Below are 20,066 nucleotides of genomic sequence, written 5' to 3'. Positions count from 1 at the left end.
GAAGAGACCTATACTTTGCAAAATAAGACCTTTTATTACAACAGGCAGTTTATTATATAAATTTAGTAGATGCTTGAAACCCATTCCATTTAATATCAGAGAAGCTTTCTCTACATTACTTGCTATATACAGTATGTAATAATTTTATTCATTCTTTCATTCAAAACTACAATTTAGCCTTTTCTAAAATGCCAGGCATTGTGCCTAGGACTGAAGATAAAACAGCAAATAAAACAGATGTGATCTGCCGGCACAGAACTTAAAGTGAGTAAAGGATACTAACTACAGTGGTTTTGAAATGTAAAGATTGATAATGATTCCACAGAAGAGACTAGGAAAGACTAGTACTAGGTATATGGCCATGAGCCTCCCAAAGATGCCCATATCCAAATTCCCAGAACCTGTGACTGTTACATTACATAGCAAAAGGAACTTTGCACAAGTAATTAAGGTGGGATGATTATCCTGAATAATATTGGTGGGCCCTATCTAATCACATGAGTCCTAAAAGTGGAAAACTTTTCCTGACTCTGGTCAGAGAAAGAGATGTGAGGACAGAAGCAAGGTTAGAACAATGTGACACTGCTGTCTTTGAAGATGGAGGAAGAAGGCATTGAGCCAAGGAATGTGGGTGACCTCCAGAAACTGGAAAAGGCAAAGAAATGGATTCCTCCCTACAGTCTCCAGAAAAGAATGCAGCCCTACTGACACTTTCATTTCCAACCCATTGAGACCTGTGTCAGACTCCTGACTTACACAGTTGTAAAATAATTATTGTGTTGTTTTTAAACCACTAAGTTTGTGAAAATTTGTTACAGGAGCAATAGAAAACATATATATACATACATATATTTAAACTAATATATATGTATATTTAGAATGAAAATATTAGAGCAAACATATATGATCATATGGTTAAGTGGTTGTCTGTTTTATTTGCTATAGACCCATCTGGACTCACATCCTGCTAATTTCTTACTGACGTGACAAGACATTGAACTTATTGAGCCTAGAACTTCAGGCAAAAAATGATAGAGATTTGCTGATCTGTTTAAGGAAGTCAAGTTATTTAGACTCACACTGGTCATGTGAACTGAGCCTGAGAAAAACATAAACTGCCTGTATTCCCCACTACTAAACTGCTCTGGACTCAGTAAACTTGCAAAATTTGAAGCCTTGAAGTCACATTCACATAAAAGATCCACAGATCCTGATGAGAGTTAATTTCGCTTTAACTTCTCCTGGTTATCTTTACTGCATCTGAATTATCTTTAAGCATTTACTTGATCAACATAGGTCAATAACAAAAGCTCCAAAGTACTCTGAAAAGCAAATCAGGCCCACCAAATGAGACACAACATTCCTTAAACTAGGAAGTTGAGGACTTAAGTATGAGAGTTGTCCTAAAATTTTTGAGCAAACTGAGAAAGGTTTGAGTTCAGCTAGTTTCAGGAAAGTACATTCCCTTCCGTTAAAGCTGAAGAAACAGTTATAGAGAAGCATTATTGGTGATAGAAACCTAGAGTAAAAATAAACCTGGAAATGTGTTCTGATAATACACCCACCCCACGGTTTTTCCAGATTGGTTCCTGCTTTTTAATTCCAATATTCATTGGCTTGGTCAGATAGTCACATTAGGCCTAAAATTCTGTACTTTTATATAAAAAGGAACTATTATATTGCTTTTTGAGTGCTTTTTCATAATGATATAAATGCATACGTTTGTTTATTAACAGGTTGTACTTATCAATAAAATGTTAATATATAAATGGGTTTCTGATCCTGTGAACCACCGCTGTATAACTTAACTCCTCCTGCTCTCATCTCTACACCAACATGAGGTCAGGTCACCAAACATTACTCACATACACAATAAGTCTTTCATTCCCTGAAGAAAAATGCCTTCCTCAACAAGTACTTAACATTATGCCCTGGGAAAAAGAAATATATAAATATTCTTAGATCACCCACAGAACAAGTTTTCTCACCTCTGTGCTCTTTCTTTCTTGTATTCCTGTTCTCACTATTAACCCTCCTTACATTTTCTCTACAGTTATCTTATAAATATAATAAATAATTACAAATTAATTGCTTCAGGCACATTGCCATTTTAATTTTAAAAACTGAGAAGAAGCAAGTGCTAATTCAATTTACCTGTATCCAAATAGTAATTACTGAGCACCTGCTACCTAAAAGGCTCAGTGGCAGGGCCAGGGACACAGCCCTCACTCTCCTAGAGCTTCTGACCACTGGAGAAGGCAGATAAGTAACACAGGAATTCCAACAAGAACGAGAGTTATAAAGGGGAAAGTGCCATGAGGGAGAGATATTTCAGGGGATGTTTGTACTCCTTTGCCGGAAGGAGAGAAGAGGAAACATGTGGGAGAGAGGAAGGAAGAAGAAAGTCTCCATCAGGCATGAAGAGTAGTGCAACCTAATCCATTAAATAAGTGAGAAATATTTGAATTCCTACAATTAAGTCTGCCCTTAAAAAATTAAAATTAAAATAATCATCTGGACAAGCTAAAAAAAGCTACTTACCTTTGATCTCAATTATTTGGATATTATAAATGGAAGAGTCTCTTTCCACTTCACTCTTCTAACACAGAACTTACCTTTTTTAAACCAAAATATCTAACAGAAGGATATTAGTGACATAAATAAGTTTTGTATACTTGACAAATGGGCCTTGAAACTGAACATCAGATTAAAACCTCATTAAGAAAAAAAGCAGTAAATGTATAAAAGTACATACATATTTTCAGTGCCTTACTTAGCATATTTGATACCTAGATACTTTTTAAATGCCCCCAACCTCTATATGACAAAATTACTTTTCAGTGATAATCATTATTTTCCTGATTTGTTCTTTAAAGCAATTGACAATTTTCAGAAGGAAAACAAATTTCAAAGTTATTATTCAAAGTGAATGAAATATTTCATGTATGAAATTCAAATTTACCTAGCAAAAATATTACCCCCTGCAATTCACACTGTTTCATTGTTATAATTTTAAAATTTAAATTTAAATTCCAACTGATCACATAAAATAACAGAATTAAAGTAACTCTAGTTCTCTGTCTTTATAATCACTGTCATCATTATTTGTTCTGGATCTGCTGTTTAAATCCATAAAGAATATAATGTTTATCAAAGGATAGTCATAAAAATGTGTTAATTTGAATCATACATACACATATATTATTAAAACTCAACAATAACCACAGCAATTATTTAGGATTTAGAGAAAAAACGAATTTATGAAAAACATTATCACTGACTTTGAGAATTGCTGGTGCAGACCAACTTTTAGTTGGCTTTATTATTTTTTATAAATTTCTAGAGGCAATGCGTCTTCTTAATGATTGCACCCAGGGCAGAATATACCCATCACTTCACCCTTTGTATGAACAGTTTTTAACCCAAAGTTGAAGAAAGCCATAAAATCACCATTATTTTTATATGGTATATGTTTACCACGTACAAGAGCAACGTCAGCGTCCTGCCACTGGGCAAAAGGCAGCATGCTCAGAAATGAGCCCTGTGTTTGGCTTTTAATGCTCTGCTATCACAGTTTTGAAAGTCTTAACAATTTTACCTTTGAATTTGTGTAGATAAGTGAAGTCTGATGGGGCAATAAAGCATACGGCCTAGACTTAACATGCAGTCCTGCCCCCCAGTGCCTTCAAGGGACAGGTCCTCAGCCACCTGCTCCACAACCCAGCAATTGCTGCCACCCTCCATTCCTGGTGGGGGCCTTGGTACAAGGCAGGATGGGTGGGGGTTATGGGGTAAGACTACAGAAATCTGTGAGGGTCTATGTTCTCCTAAAGTATCCCTATACCCTAGAGAACCAAACAACCAAACATTAAATAGCAAATTAAAATAACCTTTCTTGAGTCAATCAAGACTGTAAAAAGAAGGAAAAAACTTTATTTTTTTGAACAGGCCTTATATTTTCATTTTGCACTGGGCACTGGGCTCCACAATTACGTGGCCATCCCTGCCTATGTATGTGGGTGAGTGTGTGCATGTGCATCTGTTATGTTTGTATTTAAAAGAATAGAATGACTTTCTCTATATTTAATAAAGTAAATTTATCTATAATTTTATAATTTATAGATAAAATAAACTTATATATAACTTTACCATATTTTATCTATAAAATGTAACTACTAATTTTAATAGTTTACAGATCAGGGGAGAAGGAATTTCAACAGAATATTATCTTCTGAGTTTCTTGTAACTGATGAATTCTCTTTAAAAATCTTAAAAAATATATTATATGCTAAAAATTGTGATATTCCAGCTTCAGAAGCAGGACATGACATTACTAATATGTTCCTCTTATTAACAAAATCTGCTTTACAACTTTTATTTCTTGACAGGCAAGAGATTTTTGGTCAGAAGCCAAAGTTATCAAATATTAAGAGTGTGGAGATACATCAAATGTGTTGAAGAAGCCTAAAACTCACTAATTTTAGCACATTTGAATTATTCACATAAATTACTTATACTGAAAAATCCTAAATCTTCAATCTCACACCTAAAAAATCTTATACTTTGTAACTAATCATTTTCAAAATATACCCTCATAACTCTTGAATTATTCCATTTATAATAAAGCAGATGAACAAAATATTCCCATTATAAATTTTTCTCTTTTTTACCTCTATTATTTAAGGAGTCAATATTCATGATCAATATATAGCTGACAATGTCTTCCTTATCTTAAAAATGCAACTAAGTTTTGAATGTAAGAGTAGTCATAGATACTTCATAGATGGATGTAGATATATATATAAAAAGAATATATCATAAATATATATATATGAAATTATATCAAAAGGACCTTGAAACAAATATTTTTGCATTTGTCTAAATTCAGACATTGTTTCTAACATTCCTGAGAGATGGCTAAAATTGCAAAAAATCTATGACATTGTCACATTTGAAAAAGGTTAAAAGCAATCCAATTACACCTTCAAAAATGGCCCCCTGATCCCTAGAGCATTGACTTTATCCCAATACCACCTAAATTCTAACTTTGTTATTCACCATCATAATCCAGAGCAACCTGCCCTTTTCTTTGTCTTCTTTTTATCCTTTAAATTGATGTGCAACTCCAGTTTCCTTTCTCCAATCCTGACTGCCTTCTTCAACTAGTATTTAGATACTGTCTTAAGCAAAACAATCATGTATAAATAACCTTCTGGTTGAATTCCACCCTTAGAAACTCCCGTCTCCTTGCTGCACTCTGGGAGCAACCCACACAGAATGCACTCAAAAGGCCAATCCATGTAAAATCAGGTACTCATTTGTAATTTATCAGATTTTGTACACCAAAAGAATCTCAGCACATACCCAATGGACGGGGTGGGGGAAAACCAGTTACCTACATTGTTCATGTACTCTGAAAGCAGGTCCTGGAGAGCCTGGCGAATGGCATTGCATTCTGCGATAATTCGCTCCCGATGGAAATCTCTCGTGCATGAAGAGTCAGCCAACAGAGCAGCCCCACTGATAATGGCTTCGAGGCGTTTCTCTAGGGATGGCCTTGTTTCCTCCTCAGTCACTGTGAGTGGGTCCAAGATAATTAAATTCTAAAGGAAAAACACATTTAGATGGTTAGAACTCCATGATATTCTATTTTTAGGAAAAAATAATTAGTATTTTGTTTTCACATTTGGAATTCATATGTGATGATAAAGACAACTGTGCTTTTACTGCCTCACCCAGTTCATGTATCATTCTATAAAGCAATTATTATTCAGGGCAGTTACAAAAATTGTGAAATTATAAGCATTGATTCTAGTGTCAGTCAAATCTGTATTCAAATGTTGCCCTTCCCATTCACCAATGGTGTGAGCTCACTCAGGTGTCTTATGTACTGTAAGCCTCACCTTCCTGATGTGTAAAACTGGAACATTAACATTGTTTATCTCATAAAACTGCTGTAAGAATTATATGAATGCTTAATACAGTGTCTGGCACATATTAACTGTTCTTTACAATTGTCATTTTCATTTAGCACTTCATTGTTTACAAAATATTTTCACATATTATCTCATCTTGACAACACTATAAAGAAGTGAGCAGCAAAGATACTGTTAACCACACATTTCAATTGATGGTGAGTGAGGCTGAGACTGTCTTGCCCAAGGTCATTAAGCTATTAAATGGTGAAGCTCAAACAAGTATTAAGGTCTTATAATACCTAATTCAATACTGTTTTCATTATGCCTCACTGTAAGTCATACAATCTAATTAACCTTAATACTAATGTATCAAAGAGAATTCTAAATTTTAATTATTCATTTTAAAAGTAAAATTCCATCTTCCTTTTGATTATAACTTCCAGCAATTTCCCACCATTGAAATCTGACATGGTATTTTTAAGGTTTCCATTAGATATGTCTTCAGGCAACAGAAGTCGATAATCTACAGACTTTGAAGAAAAGGTGGAGAATATGAGGCTCTAAGGATCCTTTCTTAAAATACAGTAAGAGAAGAAGCCTTTCAAGGTTTGGGCATAATGTCATAATTGGAGAACTAGTTAGTATCAAATGAAAGCTCTCTGTAGAACCTTTAACATAAAATGAAATCATATAGTGATCTTCAGAATGTGTGTGCATGTGTGAGTCTTTACGCACAAATATACACACTGAAAATCATTGATCTTCAGAGTGCACAATCATATATATTTACATATACATAGAAAGAGGTATATGTATATTGTGTGTGTATATTGTGTATAAATATAATCTTACACTGATGGTTGTACTATATCATATTACAATAAATATTAGGGGATCTAAAGTAGCCAGGATAAAATTTTAAAAGCTACAGCTCTAGGCCAAGTTAGAGAGAGAAAATCATTATGGAAAGAAAAATAATTTTAAAACAATTATACAAAAAGAAAAAATAGTACTGTGTAATGTTCACATATTATATGATATAATATAGAATATAAACTAGAAATAGATCTTATAGAAAATTGGTTAAATATCTTAAAATTATTCAGAAGAATTCTTCCTTTCATGCCTCTATTTCCTTCCTATTTTTCTACTTCTCTACTGAGTATCTCCATTTTTCTCTTTTAGATGGAAACAAATTTTTTAAAAGAAAGAAAATTAATTTTACAAATGCCGAATTTAACATTTTCTTTATCCAATGCATAATTTTTTTGGTGAGACGATAATCACAACCATGAGCTTGCCCATCAGACAAGGATTCATTTCCATCTAAATATACCTCCTTATTTCATTTGCCATTTTTACCATGTCCTCTTTGGCTCACTAATTTAGTACAAACATTCCACTCCAATTTTCATAACAATAATTGACCAATTAAAACCTTTTTGAAAATGTCCCTCCAATGTGACATCATCATTAAGAAGAGATACTGAGGGCAAGAGAATTTTTCTTTGATTGCTCAAATGCAATTAGTAGATGTGATAGGGACAGTTAACATGTTTCCAGCATTGTAATGATAGGAAAAGTTGGTTAAATTTGAAATCTATACACCTATGAGTATTTCAAGAAGAAACTAGTAATTTTAGGTGTTCTGGCTGTGATTTCATGTCAGAAAACATCCTCTATTGTAGGAATAAGTTCACCCCAGTTCCTGCTCTCCACGGCCATTCCCCAAACTATCCTAGCCTTTGGATTTTTACTTGTTTGTTGACTTTTAAGACTTTTAAGACTCAAATGCTTCAAGCTCATCTAAACTCAAACATTGCCTGCTCTGACATCTGATGCTCACATGCAGCCTCTTGATTCTGCCTAAATCTAATGTCCCCCTATTCATATCCTATAGAAGTTTTCACTAGCTTTGTCATTGAGTCAATTAAAAGGTGAGATTTTTAAAAATAACTTTAATGTTCTATGAAATATCACTGGATATTTGAGACCTACTGAAATAAAGAATGATCTCTTCTGGACATCAGTGAGATGATGAAATAGGAAGTTCCATACATCATACCCCTAAAGAAATACTGATTTTAACAATAACAATAATGAGAATACCTTTATGAAAGCCTGGGAGAACAACTGAGAGGTTCCAGTACCCACATGGAGCAAAAACATCAAAGAACAGAAGCACTGAAGAGGATAAGAAGAACAGTTTCACTTTACCCATGTCACCTCTCTCCCAAGGCAACACAGCTCAGACCAATAGAGACTCACCTTGGCCTGCAACTTCTCCCATTGGGAAAAGCAAAAACAAAGTGAACACTTGGCTCCTCAGCCTTGCAGGAAGGTGTCCAAGAGTCCCATTTCCATCTCTCCACACCCAGAACATTGAGGGGATTGAAATAGCTAAATAATCTGGGGACAGCAAAGAGTAGAGAAAAAGGGTAGGAGCTCATAGAAACCAGTATACAGATATCAACAACAAGCAGCAGATCCTACTAACTAGATTACAGACTCTAATAAGAGCCCTGACCATGAAACCAGTAGGACCCCCACCTGCAGACCCCAAGATCAGCCACCGTACACCCCCAGTGTTCCATGCAACCCCCTCCTATAGCCAACACTCCATGCTCCCCTGCAGACAATGCATGCGAGCTCCCGCAGACAGCATACAGATATTGGCATCCAGCTGAATCTGCTGGATTGGGAAAAAGTGCACAATGCTGAACAAACACTTCAGGGCACTTCCCTAGATAAAATAAATAGGAGGCTCTTAACACCTGGCCTGGCTTTGTGGGATCAAGAGAAGGCAAAGAGTCTAAGACTTCTCCTTCACAGGGAACAAGAGGAATGGAGCAAGTGCATCCATAGGAAGAATCTAAGAGACCCCCAGTATCTCTGGCAAGGCTGACTCATGAAGACCTTTCTCCCTGAAGCTAGTCAGTAAAACCTGGAGGAAGTGACTGTTTCTTCAAATGTGAAGACAGGAATACAAGGTTTCAAGGAACATGAAGACTCAAAGAAATATGATATTACCAAAGGAACAAAATAAACTCTACTACCTGACCCCAAAGAAATGGAGATTTATTAATTGCCTGAAAAAGAATTCAAAATAATCATCTTAAAGAAGCTCAGTTAGATAAAAACGAACACAGATAGACAACTCAACAAAAGCAGGAAAATAATAACATGAGTAAAATGAGAAGTTTCAGAAAAAGATACCATAAAAAAAGAACCAAACAGAAATCCTGGAGCTGAAGAATATAATGAATGAACTACAAATCCACTAGAGAGACTAAACAACAGACTAGAGCATGCAGAAGAAAAGATCAGTGAACTCAAGGACAGATCATTTGAAATTATCTAGTCAGAGTTACAAAAAGAGAAAACAATTAAAAATAATTAATAAAGCCTACAGCACTTATGGGACACCATCCAAAAAACCAATATACACATTATTGGATTCATAGAAGGAACAGAGAAAGAGAAAGGGTTAAAGATCTTATTTAAAGAAATAATGACAGAAAACTTCACAAATGGGAGAGGGAAATAAATAACCAGATACATAAAGTACAGAGAACCAAAAAAAGATTGAATATAAAGACATCTTCATGAAGGCACATTATAATCAAACTGTCAAACATCAAAGACAAAAAGAATTTTGAAAGCAGCAAGAGAAGAGCAACTCATCTATCACTAGGGACACCCCCATAACACTACGAGCAGATTTCTCGACAGAAACCTTGCAGGCCAGGAGAGAGTGGGATGATATATTCAAAGTGCTGAAAGAAAAAAAGAGTGCCAACTAAAAATATTATAACTGGCAAAGCTGTTCAGAAATGAAGGAGAGATAAAGACATTCCGACACAAACAAAAGCTGAGGAAGTTCATCACAACTACACCTGTGTTACAAGAGATACTAAAGAAATATCTTCAAATAGAAGCAAAGGATGCTAACTAACAATGTGAAAACATATGAAAGCATAAAACTCATTGGTAAAAGTAAATATATAGTTAAATTCAGAATACTATAATATTGTAATAATGGTGGATAAATCACTTAGAGTCTAATATAATGGTTAAAGGACAAAAGTATTAAAGATAACTATAGCTACAAAATTTTCCTAATGCATACATAACATAAAAAGATGTAATGGTGATGTCAATAACATAAAATGTGGGGGGAATAAAAGTGTAGTTTTCATATGTGATCAAAATTAAGTTGTTATCTGTTCAAAATAGACTATCATAAGTATAAAATTTGTTATGCAAACCACATTATAATCATAAAGAAAAAACCTGTGGTAGATACATAAAAGATAAATATTAAGTAATCAAAGCATATAACCATAAAAACTCATCAAATCACAGAGGAAAATAACAAGAGAGAAATAAAGGAACAAAGGAACTACAAAATAGTCAGAAAATAATTAACAAAATGGCAATAGTAAGTCCTCACCTACCAATAAGTACTTGAAATGTAAATGTACTAAATTCTCCAATCATAAGACATAGAGTGGCTGACTAGATTCAAAAACAAAAACAAAAGTCCGAAATCCAACTACATGTTGCCCAAAAGATACTTACATTAGCTTTAAGGAAATTGAAGGGATGGAAAAAGATATTCCATGAAAATGGTAACCAAAAGAAAGCAGGGATAGCTATAATTATATCAAACAAAATAGGCTTTAAGTAAAAAACTGTCATGAGACAAAGGACATTATATGATGGTAAAAGCATCAATCAAAAGAATATAACAGTTATAAATATATATTGCACCCAATATCAGGGCACCTAAATGCATAAAGCAAATATTAACCAATTTGAAGGGAGAAATAGACAAAAATACAATAATAGTAGGGAACTTCAGTACTCCACTTTCAATAATGGATAGTTCAACCAGACAGAAAATAAATAAGAAAACACTGGACCTAAGCTACCCATTAGGCCAGATGGACTGTAAACATATATAAAGGATGCCATCTGATAGCATCAGAATATACATTTTCAAGTATACACAGAACATTCTCCAGGATAGATCATATGTTAAGCCATAAAACTGGTCTTAAATTTAAGACTGAAATTATATCGAGTATCTTTTTCACCCACATGATATGTGCAATAATAATAGGAAGCAATAATAGGAGTAAAATTAGAAAATTCACATATATATTAAAACTAAACAACACATTCCTGAACAACCAATGGATCAAAGAAGAAATCAAAGGAAAATTTTATAATATCTTGAGACAAATGAAAATGGAAACATAACATACAAAAACTTATGACATGCTGCAAAAGCAGTTTTAAGAGAAAAGTTAATAGCAATAAATGGCTACATTAAGAAAAAAAGAAAGACCTTAAAAAAACCAACTAAACTTTACACCTCAAGAAACTAGAACTAGAAGAACAAACTAAGCCCAAAGTTAAAGAAGGAAGGAAATAATGAAGATGAAAACAAATAAATGGAATAGAAACTAGAAAAACAATAGAAAAGATCAACAAAAAAAGTAGTTAGTTTCATGAAAAGATAAACAAAATTGACAGCCCTTTAGCTAGACTAAAAAAAAAAGAGAGAGAAGACTCAAATAAATATAATTGTAAATGAAACAGGAGACACAACAATTGATTCCATAGAAATACAAAGAATTAAGAGACTATGATAAACAATTATGTAGCAACAAATTGGATAACCTAGAAGAAACGTGTAAATTCCTAGAAATACACAGTCTACCAAGACTGAATCATGAAGTAATAGAAAATCTGGACAGATCAAGATTGAATCAATAATTTAAAATTTCCCAACAAAGAGAAAAACCAAGATCAGATGTTTCACTAGTGAATTCTACCAAATATATAAGAACTAATATCAATGCTGCTCACATTTTTCCAAAAACTTAAAGAGAAGGGAACATTTCCAGACTCATTTTGAGGCCAGCATTACCCTAATACCAAAGCTGCCTGATTTGGATATTTCAAGAAAAGAAAAGTACAGGCCAACATCCCTGACAAATATAGATGCAAAAATCCTCAACAAAATGCTAGCAAACTGAATCAACAGTATATTAAAATGTTCATACAGCATATCCAAGTGGATTTATCCCTGGGATGCAAGAATGGTACTACCTATGCAAATCAATAAATGTGATATACCACATTAACAGAATGAAGGATAAACATCATATTTTCTCAGAAGGTGCTGCAAAAGCACTTAACACAATTCAACATCCTTCATGATAAAAACTCTCAACAAATTAGGTATACGAGGAATGTATATCATCACCATAAAGGCCATATATGACAAGCCCACCATTAACATCATATTCAACAGTAAAAAACTAAAAGCCTTTCCTCTAAGACCAAAACAAGACAAAGATGTCCAGTCTTACCATTTTTATTTAACATAGTACTGGAAGTCCTAGCCAGAGCAATTGGACAAGAAACAGAAATAAAAGGCATCCAAATTGGAGAGGAAGAAGTAAAATTGTCTCTTTCGGCAGATGACATGATCCGATATATAGAAAACTTTAAAGATACCACCAAAAAACTCTTAGAACTAATAATAAATTCAGTAAAATTGCATGATAAAAATCAACCATATAAAATCAGTTGCATTTATATATACTAATAATGATTATTCCATAAATACTTAGGAATAATTTAACCAAGGAGGTCATAGATCTGTATACTGACAACTATAAAGCATTGATTAAAGAAACTACAGAATAAAATAAAATAATAAACAAATAAATAAATAGAAGGATATTCCATGTTCATGGATTGGAAGAATTAATATTGTTAAAATGTCAATAAAACCCAAAGCAATCTACCAATTCAATACAATTCCTACCAAAATTCCAAAGGCATTATTCACAGAAATAGAAAAAACAATCCTACAATTCATACGGAATTTAAAAAGACCCCCAATACTCAAAACAGTCTTGAGGAAGGAAGACAAAGCTGGAGGCATCACACTTCCTGATTTCAAGCTATATTACAAAGCTGTGGTAAGAAAAACAGTATGGTACTGGCATAAAAGCTGCCACATAGACCAACATAACAAGAGAGAGAGCCCAAAAATAAACCCATGCTTACTACAGTCAAGGATCTTCAACAATGGTGCCAACAACACAAAATGGGGAAAGTATAATCTCTTTAATAAATGGTGCTGATAAAACTGGATAATTGCATGCAAATGTACTAAGATCTTATGTTAAGTGTTCTTACCATAAACTATTAATAATAATAATAACAACAATAATAATAATAAAGGGAGTCAGAGGAAGCTTTGGGTGGTGAAGGATATGTTTATGGCCTTGATAGTGGTGGTGGTTTCACAAGTGTATACTTATTCCCAAAATCATCTAGTTGTATACATTAAACATGTCCAGCTTTTTATATGTCAATCATACTGCAATAAAGTAGTTTATAAAAAAGAAACAAAGCTCATCTTAATAAAATAATAATCTCTTCTGAACCAGTAGAGCAGTGTGTTGAAATACTCTTTCAGTATGTTTTCATGGCCTTAACTTCATGAACGACAAACAACTGGATGCTTTATTTTCAGGATCCCACTCTAATGAACGTAGAACATATTTTCTCTTTTTTCTAGGTTCTGCCCATTATAAACTTACCTCCCTAACCCTTTGATTGCTGACAAGAAAATATTTTTTCAAAAAAGTAAGAGTCCTGGGCTTCCCTGGTGGCGCAGTGGTTGAGAGTCCGCCTGCCAATGCAGGGGACACGGGTTCGTGCCCCGGTCCGGGAAGATCCCACATGCCACAGAGCGGCTGGGCCCGTGAGCCATGGCCGCTGAGCCTGCGCGTCTGGAGCCTGTGCTCCGCAATGGGAGAGGCCACAACAGTGAGAGGCCGCGTACCGCAAAAAAAAAAAAAAAAGTAAGAGTCCTAACTCCATTATCTTCTATTGTATTGCTGCATTTTAGGAGGCAGTATAGTTAAAGGATTACAAGATCTAGGAGCCGTTAGCATGCGTTTGAATCCTGCCTCATTAGCTATGAGAAAATTTATCTATGTTGTTATCATCCTCCATACTCCCAATTTTATATAACCTCCAATCCACCCACTTTCTACTCTCTGGGGAAACTGAGATGAGACCATCTGGGAAACCTCTCCATTTAGTTCTATCTCAGTATGCTTTTCCGTCCATTTTTTCTTCTCACCTGTCTTCAAGGAAGATCTCTCCTTCTCCCTCTCCCTTTCCCTCTCTCTCTTCCCTGCCCCCCCAACCACCACTTTCTTTTCAAGGCTAACTTCTCTTTCTGTGCTCTCAAGCCTTCTTCAGTTATTCCTTTCTTATATTTTGAGTCGATCTTCAGAGCCTACTATGTACCAGATAGTAGGAATGGTTAATAAAATTGAGAGTATCCCTGCCCACTTCACAGTGCTCACAGCCTAGAGTTACTGACACATATTAACCAAATAATCACATAAATATCAATATATAACTACAATGTAGATGTGTGGTATAAATAAAAAGAATATGAAAGTTTATAAATTAACCAGGCATACCTCTGGGCAATTTGGTGCATAATCAAGATGATTAAAGGCAAAGCAGATGTAAGTTCCAAAGAACTCACAGGATTCTCAGGGAGGGCTTTGGATTTCGACAGAACATGGAATTGAAAATTTGGAGTTAATCGTATCCAGATCTTATTTTATCAGGTCAACTTGAACAGGCATCTGAGTTATAATTATGTGAAACAAAGCAAGAGGCAGAATACTATGAAGACTGAAAACAAACAAAAGGGAACAGACAGATTCTACCCCTAAAATAATATACTTAAAGCATCCAATCTGAACTTAAAAAGACACCAAAAACTGCCTAAAAGGCAAGGAAAAGGGCTGTTCAATCAGAAAGAGAATATATGTTACATTTATCTATAGAACAGGACTATAGGAAAATCAGATCCTGTGAAAGAATGATAAAGTTGTAAAATCATATGCATACTCATAGGTATTTTAAAATATAAAAGATGTATATGACCCAGGACTGAGAGTGTGATAACCAACCCAAATAATGATACAGGGAATAACTTAAAATGCACTAAATCTTTTACTGGAGTAGTTGTAGTTTAAATCATCATTGCTGATCATTTTTTTTCTTTGCCCACTAAAGCCTATCTTTCAGGAAAGAACTACAACGTAAGGATTATTTTATTCAATATGAGTTACGGTGAAAGAAAATCCTGTGGCCTTGAGAAACACAGAAATGTTAACTTTGAGAAGACTGAGATCCTGGCTCTCATGTATTTGGAAGTGAACAATGTAAGGTGAATCTATACAAAATAAGTTGGAAAGATTGCCAGAATACATTGTAGAATTTTTAAAAAGTTGCAGAATGATATGTGCAGTGACATCATATATATTTAAAAAACAAGCATACTATAATACTTGAGATTTTCTCTGAGTATATATAAGTATTTCAGAGCCTAGGAAAAAGTTTAAGAAAACATACCGGTACCATGACAATTGCTATCTCTGAAAAGAACCGGATTGGAGTGGTGGTCAAATTTTTAATTTTATAATTATAGCCTAATTGTGTATTACTTCTGAAACTTAAAACTAATTTTAAAAAATTAAAATTTTAAAAAGAAAATGGCAATTATGAATCAAACACATTATTATTTTGGATTCTAGATATTAATCAACTATTTTGGAATCATAATAGAAAAATATAATGTTTCCACTAATTACCAGAATGAAATATGATATTAAGTTTTGATATTAATTAGCTTGAAGGATTTTAATTTTGTTATGTTGGGTTTCATCATTACAAATATGTTTGGTTAATATATGTCTTTAAAAAAATAAAGACATGACCTCAAAGTACCAGCGCACTCTTTTTCAGTCAGCTTAGAAGTCAGAATACCTGAGTGTGAATCTTGGCCTTTCACTCACATTGAGAGAGTGATTTAAACTGCATAAGCCTTTATTTCATCCCTGTAAAGTGGGGAAAATAAAACTTGCACCTTTCATATAAGATTTTTATAACACATTTTAATAACTGGTGGGATAGATCCCACCTCAGTTTCTTGCTAATATTATTTTTACCTTTACATGCACTACCATCTATTCCTGACGATCAGTGAAGAGAATGCTACAAAGGAAGCTACACTTGCTAAAACAGAATTCCCTATATACCACACAGATATGTATCAGATAGTCATTCATTCCACAAACATTTATTAATCATCTAATACACTTCAGATCCTAAGCAAGGTTTTGGTCATGCCTTACCACAACATGTAGGAAGTTATAAAAAATCGTTTAAACAAGGTGAAGCATAAAACCAACAAGTTGGAAAAAGTTTTCTGTATGTTAATAAACATGATATAATAAACCCTATTCATTCACACACTCTATATGCTGTGATGAGATTGATCCAATTTACATTAAAAACCCTAAAAGTCTTACATCTATTCTCCAAAGTGAAACTGTCTATCAAAAGAGATGTAGCTATGATTATAATCAAGTACCAACATTCTTCACAAAAACACATGCAGTGCTTCAAGTTGGGAGCAGCAGAAATAATAACCACATAGCATAAATAATGTTTCTCAAGCAACTACATTATCAATCTTCAGAGTGAGTGATGAAAATGGAACAAAATTCTCCTTATGATTATCAACAGAAAATGCTATTGACAGAACTCACAGGATCACCTTTGTCTGGTATATCCCTTATTTTAATGTTTCCACCTAAATAATCTAAAGAATGTAAGTTTCAGATATTAAAAATGTAAAAGAAGGCAAAATGTCAGTAATAAACTATAAATTAGCAAGATTATCAATAAATATTACTACTAAATTATTAAATGAATGTAACTTACACAAAGTTTACATATTCAGCTATATAAAATCAAAATGTATATAACTCACATTCTGTTGTATATTAGTTAATAAAACAGAAGACTAGAAAATATTTAAGAAAGTCATTCAACATGCTTATAAAACAAATTAGATATGTACATACTCCCTTAAATTTTTTTCTCTAAATTATAGGTATAGAACATTTGAATAGCTCAATGAGTACTAAGAAGGTAGTTTTACCAGAACACCAATAAAAAATTTCAACTATCTAATTCATTTCACCTGACGTAGTAACCTTTTCTCATGGACATATTTCTGTCAGAGTTCAGAAATTCAATCTATGCACAGCACCACATCATGGATTGTTTGCTTCAGTTTTTATCTGGTTATATCAAAAATAAAATAAACTTCAAGAATTCTTCTATTTTCAAAACCTCTGTTTAAGGGCTTCCCTGGTGGCGCAGTGGTTGAGAATCCACCTGCCGATGCAGGGGACACGGGTGCGTGCCCCAGTCCAGGAAGATCCCACATGCCGTGGAGCGGCTGGGCCCATGAGCCATGGCCGCTGAGCCTGCGTGTCCGGAGCCTGTGCTCTGCAATGGGAGAGGCCACAACAGTGAGAGGCCTGTATGCCGCAAAAAAAAAAAAAAACAAACAAACAAACAAACAAAAAAAAACAAACAAGAAAAACCTCTGTTTAAAAGAACTTTAACGTAAGTGCTTCCAAGAAGTTGTCGCTTTCACTGTAATATTGAATATAATATTGAATAAATCTTAGAACATATACTTTTTTTAATTTTATTTTTTTATTATTTTATACAGCAGGTTCTTATTAGTTACCTATTTTATACATATTAATGTATAGATGTCAATCCCAATTCATACCACCACCACCACCGCCACCCCCCTGCCGCTTTCCCCCACTTGATGTCCATAAGTTTCTTCTCTACATATGTGTCTCTATTTCTGCCCTGCACACCGGTACATCTGTACCATTTTTCTGGATTCCACATATATGTGTTAATATACAATATTTGTTTTTCTCTTTCTGACTTACTTCACTCTGTATGACAGCCTCTAGGTCCATCCACATCTATAAAAGTGACCCAGTTTCGTTCCTTTTTATGGCTGAGTAATACTTCATTGTATATATATGAACCACATCTTCTTTATCCATTCAACTGTAGGTGGACATTTAAGTTGTTTCCATGTCCTGGTTATTGTAAATAGCGTTGCAATAAACATTGGGGTGCATGTGTCTTTTTGAATTATGGTTTTCTCTGGGTATATACCCAGTAATGGGATGGGATTGCTGGGTCATAAGGTAAATCTATTTTTAGTTTTTTAAGGAACCTCCATACTGTTCTCCATAGTGGCTATATCAATTTACATTCTCACCAACAGTGCAGGAGGGTTTCCTTTTCTCCACACCCTCTCCAGCATTTGTTGTTTATAGATTTTCTGATGATGCCCATTCTAAGTGATGTGAGGTGATATCTCATTGTAGTTTTGATTTGCATTTCTCTAATAATTAGTGCTGTTGAGCAGCTTTTCATGTGCCTCTTGGCCACCTGTATGTCTTCTTTGGAGAAATGACTATTTAGGTCTTCTGCCCATTTTTTGATTGGGCTTTTTGTTTTTTTAATATTGAGCTGTATGCACTGTTCATATATTTTGGAGATTAATCCTTTTTCCATGGATTCATTTGCAAATATTTTCTCCCATTCTGAGGGTTGTCTTTTCATCTTGTTTATACTTTCCTTTGCTGTGCAAAAGCTTTTAAGTTTCATTAGGTCCCATTTGTTTATTTTTGTTTTTATTTCCAATACTCTAGGAGGTGGGTCAAAAAAGATCTAGCTGTGATTTATGTCAAAGAGTGTTCTTCCTAAGTTTTCCTCTAAGAGTTTTATAGTGTCTGGGCATATATTTAGGTCCTTAATTCATTTTGAGTTTATTTTTGTGTATGGTGTTAGGGAGTATTCTAATTTCATTCTTTTAAATGCAGTTGTCCAGTTTTCCCAGCACCACTTATTGAAGAGACTGTCTTTTCTCCATTGTATATCCTTGCCTCCTTTGTCAAAGATTAGTTGACCAGAGGTGTGTGGGTTTATCTGTTTTTTTTCCCCCAAGATTGCTTTGCCTATCTAGAGTCTTTTGTGTCTCTGTAGAAATTTTAAGATTTTTTTGTTATACTTCTGTATAAAATGCCACTGGTAATTTGATAGGGATTGCATTGAATCTGTAGATTGCTTTGGGTACTATAGTCATTTTCACAATGTTGATTCTTCTAATAAAGAACATGGTATATCTCTCCATCTGTCTGTGTAATCTTTGATATCTTTTATCAGTGTCTTAGAGTTTTTTGAGTACAGGTCTTTTACCACTTAGGTAGGTTTATTCCTAAGTATTTTGTTCTTTTTGTTTCTATGGTGAATGGGACGGGTTCCTTAATTTCTCTTTCTGATCTTTCATTGTTAGTGTATAGGAATGCAAGAGATTTCTGTGCATTAATTTTGTATCCTGCAAACTTACCAAATTCATTGATTAGCTCTAGTAGTTTTCTGGTGGCATCTTTAGGATTATCTATGTATAGTATCATGTCAACTGCAAGCAGTGACAGTTTTACTTCTTCTTTTCCAATTTGTATTCTTTAATTTCTTTTTCTTCTCTGATTGCCATGGCTAGGACTTCCAAAACTATGTTAAATATGAGTGACAAGAGTGGACATTCTTCTCTTGCTCCTGATCTTAGAGGAAATGGTTTCAACTTTTCACCATTGAGAATGCTGTTTTCTGTGGGTTTGTCATATATGGCCTTTATTATGTTGAGGTAGGTTCCCTCTATGCCCACTATCTGGAGAGTTTTGATCATAAATGCATGTTGAATTTTGTCAAAAGCTTTTTCTGCATCTATTGAGATGACCATATGGTTTTTATTCTTCAACTTTTTAATATGGTGTTTCACATTGATTGATTGCATATATTTAAGAATCCTTGCATCCCTGGGATAAATCACACTTGATCATGGTGTATGATCCTTTTAATGGGTTGTTGGATTCTGTTTGCTAGTATTTTGTTGAGGATTTTTGCATCTATATTCATCTGTAATATTGGTCTATAATTTTCTTTTTTTTGTGGTATCTTTGTCTAGTTCTGTTATCAGAGTGATAGTGGCCTCATCGAATGAGTTTATGAGTGTTCCTTCCTCTGCAATTTTTTGGAATAGTTTGAGAAGGATGGGTGTTAGCTCTTCTCTAAATGTTTGATAGAATTCACCTGTGAAGCCATCTGGTCCTGGACTTTTGTTTGTTGCAAGATGTTTTT

At 34.1% G+C, this 20,066-nt stretch overlaps 1 protein-coding gene across 3 annotated transcripts in view; it reads right to left on the bottom strand.

The window, feature by feature from the left end:
- Nucleotides 1-20,066, bottom strand: part of CTNNA3 (catenin alpha 3) — a 1,725,986-nt gene that overhangs the window by 1,198,761 nt on the left and 507,159 nt on the right. For all 3 annotated transcript variants that reach the window (XM_067025523.1, XM_059054939.2, XM_059054940.2), the window contains one exon: nucleotides 5,400-5,603. In XM_067025523.1, coding sequence (XP_066881624.1) covers nucleotides 5,400-5,603 — 204 coding nt within the window. The remainder of the gene's footprint in view (nucleotides 1-5,399; nucleotides 5,604-20,066) is intronic.

Source organism: Kogia breviceps, chromosome 2, assembly GCF_026419965.1.
Source record: "Kogia breviceps isolate mKogBre1 chromosome 2, mKogBre1 haplotype 1, whole genome shotgun sequence".
Taxonomy (NCBI): Eukaryota; Metazoa; Chordata; class Mammalia; order Artiodactyla; family Physeteridae; genus Kogia; species Kogia breviceps.
This window is presented reverse-complemented; position numbering and strand designations above follow the sequence as displayed.